The 14,749-nt window shown below is 51.7% G+C and overlaps 2 protein-coding genes across 5 annotated transcripts in view; one reads left to right on the top strand and one right to left on the bottom strand.

Moving 5' to 3' along the window:
• Zfyve21 (zinc finger FYVE-type containing 21) overlaps window positions 1-12,697 on the top strand; it is a 17,549-nt gene extending 4,852 nt beyond the window's left edge. Inside the window, exons 2-8 of one of the 4 annotated variants that reach the window (XM_017796222.2) lie at window positions 7,150-7,200; window positions 7,750-7,918; window positions 8,896-8,971; window positions 9,062-9,153; window positions 9,645-9,698; window positions 11,857-11,996; window positions 12,163-12,697. In XM_017796222.2, the coding sequence (XP_017651711.1) occupies window positions 7,150-7,200; window positions 7,750-7,918; window positions 8,896-8,971; window positions 9,062-9,153; window positions 9,645-9,698; window positions 11,857-11,996; window positions 12,163-12,198 (618 nt within the window). In that variant the 3' untranslated portion in view covers window positions 12,199-12,697. Of the gene's footprint in view, window positions 1-7,149; window positions 7,201-7,749; window positions 7,919-8,895; window positions 8,972-9,061; window positions 9,154-9,644; window positions 9,699-11,853; window positions 11,997-12,162 lie in introns of all 4 variants that reach the window. The other 3 variants (XM_008825533.3, XM_008825536.3, XM_008825535.3) reach the window with 3 other exon arrangements.
• A 228-nt stretch (window positions 12,698-12,925) lies between these two features.
• Window positions 12,926-14,749, bottom strand: part of Ppp1r13b (protein phosphatase 1 regulatory subunit 13B) — a 57,596-nt gene continuing 55,772 nt past the window's right edge. The window contains exon 16 of the mRNA XM_008825537.3: window positions 12,926-14,033. Within this exon, the coding sequence (XP_008823759.1) occupies window positions 13,992-14,033 (42 nt within the window). The 3' untranslated portion in view covers window positions 12,926-13,991. The remainder of the gene's footprint in view (window positions 14,034-14,749) is intronic.

Here is a 14,749-nt window from a genome sequence, read left to right as displayed (position 1 = left end):
ACACCCCCTCTCACCTACCCCCCCCTCACACCCCCTCACCTACACCCCCTCTCACCTACATCCCCTTTCACCTACACTCCCTCTCACCTACACCCCATTCACCTACACCTCCTCTCACACCCCCTCACCTACACCCTCTCTCACCTATACCCCGCTCACCTATACCCCTGCTCACCTACACCCTCTCACCTACACCCCCTCACACCCCCTCACCTACACCCTGTTCACTTAAACCCCCTCTCACCTATACCCCTCTCACCTACACCCCCTTCACACCCTGTTCACCTACACCTCACCTACACCCCCTCACCTATACCCTGCTCACCTACACCCCTGCTCACCTACACCCCATTCACCTACTACCCTGCTCACCTACACCCCCTCTCCCCCACACCCCCCTCACACCCCAATTACCTACACTCCTCACCTACACACACACCCGCTCAGCTACAGCTACATCCCCTCAACTACACCCCCATCACCTACATCCCCGCTCACACCCCCCCAACACACCCCTGAATCCCCTGCTGGGTCATCACCCCAGGCTTCACCTAATTTTTTTGAAACAAAGTCTCTCATTGAACCTGGAGCTTATCAATTGACTAGACTGACTGGCCAGTGAACTCCAGGGATCTGCTTTTCTCCAGCTCTCCAGTGTTAGGATTATAGGTGCCTTTTTTTTTTTTTTTTTTTTTTTTTTTTTTTGTCTTTTTGAGACAGGATCTTCCTGTAGCCCCAGCTGGCCTGGGACTTGCTCTGTAGACTAGGCTGGCCCTGCCTCCTGAAGGCTGGGAATTGAGTTTTTAAAATGTTTATTATTTTTATGTGTATGCATGTATTGCCTGCGTGTATGTAAGTGCACGTGTGTCATGGAATGCCCATGGAGGTCAGAAGAGGGCATTGGATTCCATGGAACTGGAGTTACAGATGGTGGTTAGCCTCCATGTGGGTGCTGGGAACTGAACCTGGGTCCTTTGTAAGAGCAACCAGGGCTCTTAACCACTGAGACATCTCTCCAGCCCAATTTGTTTATTTTTATTTTTTATATGTATGAGTATTTTGCCTGCATGTATGTAAGTGCAGCCGTGTTATGCAAAGCCAGTGGAGGCCAGATCATCTGGAACTGGTGTTATAAATGGTTGTTGGTCAAGATGTGGGTGCTGGGAATTGAAGCGGGGTCCTCTGGCAGCTTTCTTTAAACATTCTCTGAAGTCCTGAAAGTCCATTTTCAGATTACAGTTCCCTTCTGCTTTTCCATCTGCTGGCAGATACTCTGTGGGCAGGTGGAAGGCTTAATTCCAAAGCATTGGGGTGGTTGGTCTCTGCCTGTCCTCCCTAGCGCTCTCACCCAGGCCTGGGTTTGCTAGTGCCCCTTCAGCTCTTTGCCGTTCAAGGCCATCTCACCTAGCTGCTGAGGGGACCCACAAGGAGTCAGCAGATGCCCTGGGGACCTGTTGCTGGGTAAGTGGGCCTAAAGTGGAGATTTTACTGGAGAGTGGGTTGTAACTTGTCCATCTCTTCTTCCCTGTGTCTCCTAAGAGGGCTGCAGGACAGCTCCTCACAGTTCATTCCTCCCATCTCTAGAAGAAAGTAGTTCAGGGTTCCACAGGTACCCCTGGAGAGGACTGTATCCCTGCTTCCCGTCTTGCCTGTCCTGAGTGTCGGTCCTGGTGGGTCATTGCTCAGTTGACTGTGCCTCCCTCTCCCTCCTGGCCTCCCTCCCTCCAGTCCCGGGCTGTTGCATTCCCGGCGGCCCCTAAGCTGGGCTGTGGGCTCTGCGGAGTTGCTCTTGAAGGTCTCAGTTCTTGGGTGAGTTTGTCTGACATAACTCCGTGAGAGAGGCCCTTGTTGCAGACACTTTGGCTGCCCTTGTGAGATGGATGTGTTGGTGGGTTTCTGGACTTTGATATATCCTTTTAGTCTCCGGAAATAGCTGAGTCACACGCAGCAGAGGCTGCTGGGCCAAGCCTAGGGAGAAGCCCCTTCCTAGAGCCCCTCCCTAGGGCAGGCCCTGGCTGACTCCTGCTAGGCCCTGATGGTGATGTGGCAGGGCCTTCGCTTTCACAGCTTTACTGCTGGATTATTATTCTCTTTTCATGTCAAATTGCTGTGCTGATAATATGAAAAGTTTCCTTTCATTAATAAAATCAACAGGAAAATTACCTTGTTTAAAAATCTAGATAAGCTCACTAGTCATTTTGTTTTTGTTTTGAGACAGAGTTACTGTGTAGCTCAGGCTGCCCTCAACCTTGCCATGTAGCCCAGGGTGATCTGAACTTGCAGTGATCCTCCTGCCTCAAGGGAGTGTTTTACAGGCTTGCACTATGCCTGACTAGCTCATTGGTTATTTAGAGTAACAAAACACCAGCCACTTAGGTTTGCAGGGGATTGGGTACACACTCTGGTCTTAGAGCTCTCCAGGGGCTGGGGAGATAGCTCAGTTGTAAAGTGCTTGCCACAAAAGCAGGAGGACCTGAGTTCCACCCCTAGAATCCATGTCGAAAAAACAGAGTGGAGTAGTGCATGCTTGCAATACCGTGGCTGAAGAGGCGGGCCGGGGAGATCCTGAGCCTGCCGGCCTGCTGGCCTAGCCTGCTTGGCAAGCTCTAGGCCAGTGCGAGATCTTGTCTCTAAAACCAAGGCAAAGGTTCTTGAGGAGCAACACCTGAGGTTGACTGTTGACCCCTGGCTTCCACATGTGAACACACAAGACCCGCAAAGGAGTTTGTCTTCACCTGGCCTGACCACACACCACCATGCCATGCAGAGCTGTTCTCTGCTTGTTATGCCTGTCATGCCCCAAGCCAGGACACCTGAAGCTGGGGTGGCCTTGGGACTATAAAACAGCTGCTCTGGAACTGGCGGTGCTGTGGCTTCCTTGATTGTAATCTCCCCGTGTAACCACTGTGTAGTCCTGTTGTGCACGTCCAAATCAAAGACTCAGTACACGGCGGCAGGGATGTGCCACCATGCAAAGCTCACAGGAGTTTGAGGGCAAAGGCTCCTGACACAGCTGTGGACTTGCCCCTGTGGACAGTTCCAGAGGCTAGGGTGGGGCCAGGAATGGCTCCAAGTCCAGAAAGCAGCGTAGAGCAGCAGGGAATCAAGATAATGTTAGTGGCAGGGTCTCAGAACTTAGATGCTCTGTAATGCAGGCCGGGCCACATGGCGCTCAGTAGAGCTGGAGGTGCCACAGTGTGTTGGTGTCTGTCCTTGCTGCACGGTGATGTCTTAAAAGGTGCCTGTTGTTCCATAGTGAAAGGACATTTGAGCATGGGCCCCAGGGGTCTCCTCGAGGTACCTGCGGAGTCCAGTACTGTTGGCTTTTGTCTTGGACCAGTGGAGAAAGTGGGTCCTCAGCATCCAGTAGGAATTTCCTCTAAGCAGCCCATTTGAGTTTTGTGGAGCATGTTTTTGCTAGCATGATCTGGAGGGGTCCACAGGCTTGAGGGAAGATCCTGCCTGAAGAGTTGCAGGCTTTTAGGTGATGGTCTCATGTTCTGAGCCACTTCTCGGTGCTAGCATCTTCTGAGATCTAGGACTGAGACCCAGAACAGGTCAGGCTCCAAGGAGTGTGTAGAGCAGCAGACTCGTTTACACACTAGCTAGGTGACATAGCAGGGAGGGTGGTGGAGAGCCTCTAGCACACGTGCCTAGGCTGAGTGAGTTTCTGGCTGGCTGGAGTGGAGATGGCTGCCGACAACCAAGGCAGGTACTCAAGGTGAGTGTGGCCCCTGCCACCCAGACCCGATGGCCTCCACTGCAGAGGTCCTGGTGGCTGTGGAGAGCCCATCTTTGCCCCCAGAGCAGAAAGCCAAATGTTTGCCTCCGATGCTGCAGCCACACTTGTTGAGACTGACTGACCGTACTCTGCTTGTTATCAGAACCAGTGATTTGTGCCAAATAGCTGTCTTCTTAGACACAGCATGCTAGCCTGGCCAGGCTGCACAATCCTGTCTGGTGTGATCTTGGTTGTATTTCCAGTCTTAACCTTTTTTTTTTTTTAATATTTTATTTATTTTTATTTTATGTGTATGTGTGTATTGCCTGCATGTAGGTAAGTGCACCCATTTTGTTCAATGCTCTCGGAAGACAGAAGAGGCTGTCAGATCCCCTGGAACTGGAGTTACAGACAGTTGTTAGCTGCCATGTGGGTGCTGGGATTTGAACCTGGGTCTTCTGCAGGAACAGCCAGTGTTTTTAAGCACTGAGCCATCTCTCCAGCCCCCAGTCTTACCTTTCTTAGGCTCTAAGCTCTGACCCTTCCTACTGGGAGGGAAAGGAAGATCTCCATGGAGGGAACTGTCTGTCTTCTCAAATGTGGACGGTTCTCAATATTCAGCTGAGTCCTAAGTCACCAAAAGCAAAAAGGCCCCGACTCACAGGACCGTTCTTTTCCATCACACTGTTCAGTCACTTGTTACCAGGTCACCACCTATGCCCATGGCTGATGCCCCAACTTTGGGGATCTTGGCAGCTCTGCTGGCAGTGGGGTGTGCTCCCTACCTTCCACACCAAGGGCCTGTGCCTAAGCCTCACTGGCACCTTCCTTGTTTGGGCCTACAGAGGCCAGGGAGAAGATTTCCTCTAAGGCTGTGGGGAGGCCTTGCGTTCCAGGGCTCTTGGGTGTCTTGATACTAGAAGCATCAGTGCATGGCAAGTCTGACCTAGCTCATCACATCCAGGCCTCTCCATTTTCACGGTAAATCTCCCATGATTAGTAGACTGCAGTGGCTAGACTTTCCTCCAAAGCCAGGGCAGGGCGTCCACACGCTCCTCTGGGTGTGAATGGAGATACTCTGAGGGAAGCTGTCAGTACCCTCTCATACCTTCTCTCCCTCTAGAGCATGCAGGGAGGCCATTTCAAGGCAGAACCTTCCCGTGGCTGGGAGTTCTGTGCTTTTGGAGCTGACCACCTGATGTTCACCAGGGATTTTGTGTCAGAAGCACCTACATGCTGACTGCACCAAGTGGCTTTTCCAACCAGGCACAGCTGGAATCAGCAAGTTCCAGTGGGCTGGGCAGTGATGTCCATGTGTGGAAGGCTCAATAGCTAGCTATCACTGGGGAGGTTTGGGACAGGGAACGCAGCTATCACTGGGGAGGTTTGGGACAGGGAACTGTGACCAAGCTCCAGGTCTCTGCAGCCCTCGTCTGGTCATTGCAAGGTGCCCACAGTGCAGATGACCTCGGGGTCAAGAGGTCAAGCAGCCTCTCAGAGACTTGTTTAGAAAGCGCCAGGAGTCTCAGGGCTGCTGGGGACTCCAGTAGGGGAGACCAGACAGGCCTTAGTCCCATGGGGAACCTGGGTAGACAGCTGTAAGTCACCACTCATGTATGATTGTGACGTGTTTGGCAAACATGGCCTGCACTTCAGTGAGCATTTTTGACTGAGCAGTCTCTGGTGTGGCTGGGTGGGGCCTGGGCTTCTCTGCTGGGATCCTCCCAGCTAGCCTTTCTCTAGCCACTGCTTGGTCTTCCTGCTGTCCTGGGTTATGTGTCAGGTCACTCTGTCCTTGCATGTGATGGGTATAGGCCTCCCCTCATTACCACTGGCCCTCCAGGCTTGGCACCCTGTGTCCTGGGCTGGTGAGTTCCATATGTCCAGGTGGCAAGATTTATTTTAGACTGTTCAGAAAGAAGGTGCTAGTCCTTGGCTGCTGTGATGAAGCCTTGCTAGTGGGGAGTAAGCAGCTCGGCAGAGTCGCTGTACCTTGCTCTGCTCTGTCACGGGTGTTGGCTGCTCTCACAGATTTGAAGAGAATTTACTTCCTTAAGGTCGTGGTGATCCTGGCGGTACCCAGCCAGTGGCTAGAGTATTGAGATCTGAGAGGATCTGAAGTCATTTGTGTCCCCTTGATTTTGGTGGCACTGAATTGGCCGCCCAGAAAGGATGTTTGTTTTCTGCTGTGGGTTTTACTAGGAAACAGGCTCTCTGAACAGGACTTCCCAATGTAACTGGATTCTGGGGTTCTGCATAGAGGGAACTTCAAGCATGATGCAGACTCAGCAGAGAGAGCACCCCCATCCTGCTGCTGTCGGGGGGAGGGCAGCAGAGGAAGGAAAGCGGGTAGACACCACGAGAGTGGAACGGTCCTCCCTTTTCACTGTGTGGCCTCCATCCATTTGCTGCCTGCCTGGTGCCGCCACCCAATCCCCAGATCTTTTGTGCCATTCGGAAGTCCTAGTCTGTTCCCATTCACTAGTCCCCCTGTATATGGAAACTGCATGCATGTAGACCATCTGCCAGTCAAGTCTCACGAGCCCCTGGGCTGTACCTCTCAGTGCCCTTCTGTTTGAGGAAGCATCTTCAGGGCATGACCAGGCCACACTGGACGGCTCATCTTTGCGTTCAGTCCTTTTTCTTCGCAGGCCGTAATGAGGCGTGCACTGCCAACACCAGAGTCGGCTTACGTCTACTATTTGGACCCTCATTTCACCAGTAGATTCCCTGTACTTTGTTTGCTTTTTTATTTATTTGCGTATGTATGTATGTATGTATGTATGTATGTATGTATGTATGTATGTATTTTGAGACCGGGTCTCCCTGTAGCCCCAGCTGGCCTGGAACTCACAGAGATAACCTGCTTCTGCCTCCTGATTTCTGGGATTAAAGGCGTGCGCCACCATGCCTGCCCACTGTGTTCATTTGTAAAGCTAGGTAACGTGTCTTCTCACTGGTGTAGGTGTTTGTGCTTTGGACTGTCATGATCATTTCACGGCACTGAACTTGGGCTCCTGTAACAGGAGAGCCAGACAGAAATATCTAGAGTGAGCTAGATAAAGGATCTAGAGCCTGAAGGGTCCAGAGTACCACAGATGTGAACTCAGGAAAGCCAAACGGCACCCCTCAAGACCCTGGCCACCAGGCATTCAGACTAGGCTCAAGGTGGGCTCCTGTGGGCCTTAGACCTGCCCCCCTCTCCCCTGGGCTGGGTCCTGACCAAGCTTCCTGGTTCTGAGCTGGACCTTGAGCTTGGGTGTGCGGTCCTGCCTCACTGTACGAGAATCTGCCCTCTGCAAGCTGCCTCTGCTGTTGGCAGAAGCTTTGCCTTCCCAGCAGCCTTTCCTTTCCCGGCACCTTGTGGCCTTAGCAGTCAACCGAGTGACAGAGCTGCGTTTGTAATTCTGTGTCACATTCTCTCCTAGTGTTCAAGATGTATGCAGTGTGATGCCAAGTTTGACTTTATCACCAGAAAGGTGAGCTGAGGCTGTGGGAAGGGGTTGTGGGGATACTGGGTCTAGTGGGACCCTCTGAGGAGCTGTGTATTATAGGACCATTTTGAATGCAAGTGATACCTTGTCTCAGTCATTGATGTGGTCCCACACAGTGGACTCCTGCCAGGGAGACAGAGACACGCTGTTCTGGCATCTGGATTTGACTGTTGGAGTTGAGGGCTGGGGTGTAGCTCAGTGATAGAACGGCTTACCTAGCATGTGCAAGGCTCTGGGTTTACACTGGTGAACTAGTACTTACTAGTACTCTAGTGCTTACCTATTAATACACACACACACACACACACACACACACACACACACACACACACGCACACCAAGTTGAAAAGCTCTTTTGATCAATTTTTCTCAAGCGAGATAGAGCCCTGCTGTGAGGACAATCATGGGGTTTGTGTGACAGTGACACATGCAACCCTAGGTGCCTTCAGGGGTGTCCCAAGAGTGCTGGCCAGTGGGGCAGGCCTGGGTTGTCTGAGCTGACTCTACTCACTGTCCACACTTCACCCTCACCAGCACCACTGCCGCCGCTGTGGGAAGTGTTTCTGCGACAGGTGTTGCAGCCAGAAGGTGCCACTTAGGCGCATGTGTTTTGTGGACCCGGTGCGCCAGTGCACCGAGTGTGCTCTGGTGTCCCACCGGGAGACTGAGTTCTACGACAAGCAGCTCAAGGTGCTCCTAAGTGGTAAGCGTGGCAGGTGGACGTGCACTGTCCCTTCATGTCTGTGCTCCAGCTGAAGAGGTGACCTGCCCCTTGGTGCGGTGCCCTGGTCGCCATCCCCACTTTCTCTTGGACCTGTTTAGAAGCAGCTGTAATGCTGACTTTTCTCTTTAGAGATGGACATGTCATCAGAAAGGTCAGTCTGATTTTATTGGGCACTGCCGTCAGGCAGACAGGGAGCCTGGCTCAGCAACACCTCCCCAGGAGGCTGGCACTAGCAGTTTAGTCTTTGTGGCCATGGTTCTCAGAGAAGAGAACCAGAGAAGCAGCTGTAACAGGCACAGATGGTGCTCAGAACCATATCCCAGGAGCATGTGGGAGAGAGGAGTTCTGGGGGTTGAGCCTGCCTCACAGAGCTGACAGACAGTGCAGCCCCTCCTGGCTACAGGCCTGTGTGCACATCATAGGCTGGAGGCCAGCCCCTTCTCTGTGGCTTTGGTCTTGTGCCAGTCTGCTCTCAGGAGTATTGTTCTCTGACTCAGGCCTCTGTGATTACCTCGCTGCTCCCTTACATGGTGTAAAGAAACTCATGGCTTTGTAAGCAAGCAAAAATCTGTACACATAGAATTGCCTTTTGAACTTTTTTTTTTTTCGGTCTTTTTGAGACAGGGTCTCCCTGTAGCCCCACCTGTCCCGGAACTCACTTTGTAGACCAGGCTGGCCTTGAACTCACAGAGATCTGCCTGCCTCTGCCTCCTGAGTGCTGGGACTAAAGGTGTGCGCCACCACACCTGGCCCTTTTGAACTTTTGAAACCCCTAATCCATTACTGGTTTTTGCTCAACTGAAGGCACCCTGAGCACAGAGCTGTCACCTGTTTGTGTCCTCTCTCATCTGGTGATGGAGAAGGCTTTCATGCCCTCAGCCTAGGGAAGGGTCGGGGTCGGGGTCGGGGTGTTAAAGCGTCAGGTGATGTGTGTGCATTTGGTTTTGTCTTCCAAGGAGCCACCTTCCTGGTAACTTTCGGAAACTCAGAAAAGTCTGAAACCATGGTCTGTCGACTTTCCAACAACCAGAGGTAAAAGCCAGAATCCTGCTTGGCACTGGACGTGCTGTCACAGGCTGTAGGTCTCAGGTCTGATGACTATCCCCTTACTGTTTGGTATAGATGCTTGATTCTGGATGGAGATAGCCACTGTGAAATCGAGATTGCACACGTCTGTACCGTGCAGATTCTTACAGAAGGATTCACTGCTGGAGGTACATGGCTGTTTTTCCTGAGCAGGAGGGTCTGGTATATGTGTGGGGAACAGGAGGTAGCACACTTGGCCCCAGGATGACCTACTTTCCTCTTCTTTGGGGCTTGTGTCCTATCAGTGGCTTTAGAACCTGCCAGGTGAGTGGAGGGGTAGTGATTGGAGACTGGCCTGATGTGTCCTTGGTTTCCCATGACATAGAGCTCTCACTATTGGATGATGCTCCAGACGTGATGCCTGAGGTTTTAGACAAGGTTTGGAGTCGTGGCTGATCAGGAGCCAGCATTCAGGCCTGCTGTCATTGCCTCCCCCGAAGGCATCTGTACAGCAAGGGCCTTGTACAGCTCCTTCAGCCTTGGCGCACCTGGACCTTGTTGGTTGCACTGTACACTACACGTGCTGAACCTGCAGCCCTGACCTAAGGCATCTTCTTGCCATTTTCTGACTGGCTCTGCTTGTTTCTTCTTTCCACTGCTGCCTACCTTCCTGAAGTAGAAAAGGACATTCACATTTACACGTGCCTCCTGGGGAGCCAGCCCGCCTCTGAAGGTCAGCCTCCTCTTCCCTGGGCCACCCCTTGGCATGCTATGGTTCTGGCTCCTTCTCTGGGCCCTTTCTTTGCTGCTGTTCCTGGGGTGGTCCGTGCCAGGGTTCTGAAACTCAGGATCACCTCTTTTGGTTAAGAAAGAGAGATACTAAGCCCTGTATTTTGGTCTATAAAGCATAAGTGAAAATATACTGTGAGAACCAAGTGAATTGCTCAGTTCTCTCCTAGGGAGAAGAATTACTCAAGAGTTGACAGTTTCTATCAGTGTCTTTCAGTCCTCAATAGGCTGAGGCCAGGTGTGAGGGTAACCCTGTCTGCCAGGCATCAGGCATGTGGAGTGGGCAGCAGCTTTCTTTCATTGCTGACCCTGACAGCCTGCCTCCTGCTCACGGTGGGCTCCAGGGTCCCTTGGCCCTCAGCATCTCCATCTCAGTCTCCTGAAGAGTATAGTAAGAGGGGCCCAGCTAATGGTATACAACACAGGGAGGTACATGGAGCACCAAGCTAGTGCCAAGAGTAGGATGTGAGAAGCTGGGGGTCAGCTTAGGTGTCTCCCTACCTACCTCTCCTATCTGGAAGGGAGAGGCAGATGGATCTCTGTGAGTACAAGGCCAGCATGGTCTACATAGTGAGTTCTAGGACAGCTGGCACTACAGGGAGACCCTGTCTCCAAAAAAAAAAAAGGTTTCATTGAATTACCCTCCCTGCAAGGCCAAGGAGATGGTACCCAGCATAGGGATGACCTGTAAGAGCTGGATCCTGTTGACTATGCACAGCCTTTCTTTGGAGTTGCTGGTACTGCATGTGTGTCCAGGAATGACTTTAGTAGTGACCTTTTTTTTTTTTTTTCGGTCTTTTTGAGACAGGGTCTTCCTATAGCTCCAGCTGGCCTGGAACTCAGTATGTAGACCAGGCTGGCCTTGAACTCAGAGATCTGCCTGCCTCTGCCTTCTGAGTGCTGGAATTAAAGGCATGCGCCACTATGCCCAGAAAGTAGTGACCCCTGTTTTACTCAGTGTTTCCTTAGACTCCTTGAGATCTCAGAACTGTCTTCTTGAGTGGGTTGGAGTAGGAACAGTATGAACTGTTCAGAGAGGGAAGGAGCCTCAGGAGCTGTGGACTGGCCTGGGCCATCTATATATAGCAAGGGCTGAACACTATGCTGTCCAGAACGGAGAATAAATTTTTCATGGCCACATAAAGCACAAAAACAGCCAGACAACAGTGGCCGTGGACAACCAGGTGGTGGACACAGCCCAGGTGGAAAATTCTGTAGCAGCCTGGTATGGCAGCTTGACTGGTCTCTAATTAGGCTCCTGGGCTTCTGAAGTAGAATACGGTTCAGAAAGCCTCGGGGTGGACCCAGCATGCTCTCAGCAGTACAGACAGGTCTTGCAGATGAGTCAGTCAGACTTTTCCTGGCTACATTCTGCAGAGTCACCTCACTGACCAGTGGGACTCAGCCTGTTTTGAGTGATTCAGGACTGTGTCTGATATGGTTCCTTCTGGTCATGGGTGCTCATGCAAGGCTTCACAGTGGCCCTGACTGAGAGCTGGTCTATTTCTCAAGCAGTTTGTTCCTAAAGGAGAAGCTAAACTCAAGTTACTGTGCTTGGGACAGCTGGCCACTGCCCAGAGATGGGGCTGTGACCTGGCAGGCTGACCCCCAACATGAAACTTCATGGGATCCTGTGAGGTCTGGAAGACTGGTACTTGACAGGGTAGGGGGGCATTTCTCATGCATCAGTGGTCTGCACAGCTCTGGCCTCTAGATGTGAAGCCAGCTTACATGTGACTATCTGCTTGGCTTATCTTCTGATGGCCAGGACACTGATGGTTTCCGTATGTTCACTACTCTGGCTGTGGACAAGTGTCTGGGGCAGGGTGTCCTGAAGGCAGCACAGTGGGGATGCCACAGATGTAGAAGGTGTGGCAGTTTCTGGACAATCGGGCTGTGAGGCTTAGTGATATGGCACCATTAGCTCTTCTGGTCCTGGGGACACCAAGCCGACGTCATGTGATTCCTTTCCCACTTCCTATGAACTTGGGAGTCTCTGTAGACGCAGGAGCTCATATTACTGCGTGTTCCCAACAAGGCTACTTCCTGAGTAGTACACAGTATATGTATATGCCACCTGATGTCATTTCCTTCTCCAGCAGGCAGCACTCGAGCCACAGGCATGTTCCTGCAGTACACAGTGCCAGGAGCAGAGGGTACAACCCAGTTGAAGCTGATGGCTGGGGAGGATGCAAATGGCAGCAGGAGGCAGGCAGCAGCGTGGCTGGCAGCCATGCACAAGGTACGTACCATGGACAAGGCAAGGGAGGTTGGACCACAGACTGACAGACAAGCTTGCTTTCTCAGATCTGCCATCTAACTGGGGTGCCCATAACTGCATCCCTAAAAGGTATATAGAGCATCTGTGATCAGGCCCAGGACCAATCATGCTTTATGCTGTTCTGCAGGCTACCAGGCTCCTCTATGAATCACGAGACCAGTAACTGTAACAAGTGAACTGAGCTCACAGCACATCAAGTCCAAGCTCTTGGCCCTGCCGGAGCACTCAGGGCTTTGCCCTGCTTGTGCGTGGAAATGCAGGTCAAGTACCTGGAAGCAGAGTATCAAGCACAGTGTTCACTCGCCTAGTGCAATACGGTAATACTAAATCACACAGTTTAGTAATGCTTGGCACAGCCTCCTGTGCTAGTGTATTGTTGGTACCCACTGGGGTGGGAGACGCTGCACTACACTACTGCTGACCAGGTTCTATAACCCACGTTGCTAGGAGTTCCCAGGTCCACGAGAAAGTTCTGGCCTTGTTCCCACAGAAGCAGGTTGGATGATCACTCAGGCCTCTGAGTTTGCGTTGAGCCCTGCCCCTCTTTAATAGCCAGTTGACGACGTCTGCCTTAGCCTCTCCATTCACTCTGTCACTAATACATGGTAATGAACAACCCTTTTGATACTTCACCAAGGGGAAGGCACCAGCTTTGTGTTTTCTACTTTACATGGTAATGAACAACCCTTTTGATACTTCACCAAGGGGAAGGCACCAGCTTTGTGTTTTCTACTTTTCACTTACAGTTTCACTTTATTGACTGTATAATTTGTATATGAAGTATATGATTAAAACCTATTTTGAAAGTATGCACCAGGCTCTGGCCTGTGTGCAGATGTCCTGAGTGTCTGTACCCTAGGTATCCTGCGTCCAGAACACACAACTCAGTCGGCTGTGAGACAGCAGTTTATTGTGCACATTACACAGCATCAGTGGTGGAATGGCAGAGGCTGCTCCACAGGGCATCACCTTGGTGCCACCCTGGTCAGTCAGTGTTTGATGGCTGACTGCAGCACTGTCTGAGAGTCTACACATGGATCTATACAGTTATGCACAAGATTCACATGAAAAATAAAGCCTACAGGCCTGTGTCTTATGAGGAGAAGAATTTCCAACACAACTCTGGTAGTTTTGAATGGTCTAGTTGAAAAATAAAAAAAGCCTGTCTACACAATTCACGCTCCAGGGTAAATAGCCTGCCTCACTCGGAAATGGCATCCTAGTCTGTCGGGGTGGCGTTCCTGAACTGAGGTCTGCTCAGCCCGAGCCAAACTGTGACTCACTGTTGCCCAGACTCCAGTGTCTTAACTGCACTGAAGTAGAAATAAACTCAAACCGTCAGGGGATAAAAGTCACACTGTAGCCGGAGGCCGTGGGATCAGAGGACCCTTTGTGCTGCGGCATGGACGGCCAGCCACAGCACAGGGCCAGCAGGTAGCAAAACACTACATTGCCCACACAGGACAGCTACACTGGACAGTTTCCAAATGGGCTCCTTTGGTGTGAAAGGAAGGGAGATCCTGTGTGGAGAATGTGAAGAAAAGACACTGGTTTCTGAGACTCTTCGAGGAGAGCAGGGAGATAACCAAGAGCCACCTGGTAGCAGCCTACTTTGTTGAAGGTGGGAGATAACTGATATGAGAGGTGGTCAGTCAGAGCTTTGTCTTCATGGGCAACTGTTGGGGGTGGGGCCATGATAATTACAGGACTTCTTACTGGCAACAGGGGTGGGTGTCTTGGAAGCTGGGTATTTGGATTTACAGTTGTTGGCAAAAGTACCTCTGCCAGTTCCTGCAAACTGGAGAAGGGCCTCACTGGGAGGTACAGGGTTCACATTGTGGATGGTCTGCTAAAGTGAGCACCATTAGACCGTCCTAGCTTTAGCTTTCCTGGGGCAGCAGAATCATCTCCAGTGGCTCCTGGGAGCCAGTGAGACTGTGGTACTCCAGTGGAAGTTCAGGCGAGTGTTCGTTGCCGGGGCTTGATACGTGGATACAACTGAGAAGCAATAGACACGGATTAGGGCAAAGAGATGGCACCTCGTCACTACCCAGAAGGCGCTCTGTCAGCCCTAACCTCAGCTGTCCACTCTGCCCCCACTTTCACTACACTTCTTAACACTGAAAACCTGTGGCCGGCTACCTTGACAACAGCTCCTCGGGAAGGTCTGGCAGGTCCACAATGTCTGGGAACGTTTGCCAAGTGAATGGGGAGCATCTGCCAGCTTCGCCATGGCACATGAAGAGTCCAGAATGAGAGGCAGCCTGTCTTGTCAGGACAGGCCACAGTGAATGTGAGTCCCACCCCCAGGTCTCCTTTAGAGATCTTGTTTATTTATTTAGAGACTGGAACTCTGGCTGGCCTGGAACTTCCTATGTAGACCAGGCTGGCCTCCACCCAGAGATGCATGTCTACCTCTGCCTCCTGGAGGCTGTGTTTTTGAGCAATCAGGCTGACACTGAACTTTTGATCCTCCTACCTAGCATTCCAAGGGCTAGGATCACAGTGTACAGCACTATACCCTGCTCTGGAGAATTCTAGTCAGCTATGTGGGGTGGCCCCAGGCTTGCCAAAGTTCCCCATGAGTGCAGCATACTGAGGTGCCCCTAATGGTTTCTCAGCCTCCACATGCTCCAGCTGCTCCTAGAATATAGGATAGGCAGGCACCTCCAGGGCTCTGCCTGAGCCTCGTGCTTCCCCCACTCTGCAAATTG

Source organism: Nannospalax galili, unplaced genomic scaffold, assembly GCF_000622305.1.
Source record: "Nannospalax galili isolate Female #2095 unplaced genomic scaffold, S.galili_v1.0 scaffold188, whole genome shotgun sequence".
NCBI classification, from domain to species: domain Eukaryota; kingdom Metazoa; phylum Chordata; class Mammalia; order Rodentia; family Spalacidae; genus Nannospalax; species Nannospalax galili.
Note: the sequence above shows the minus strand (reverse complement) of the source record. Positions and strands in the feature narration are given on the sequence as shown.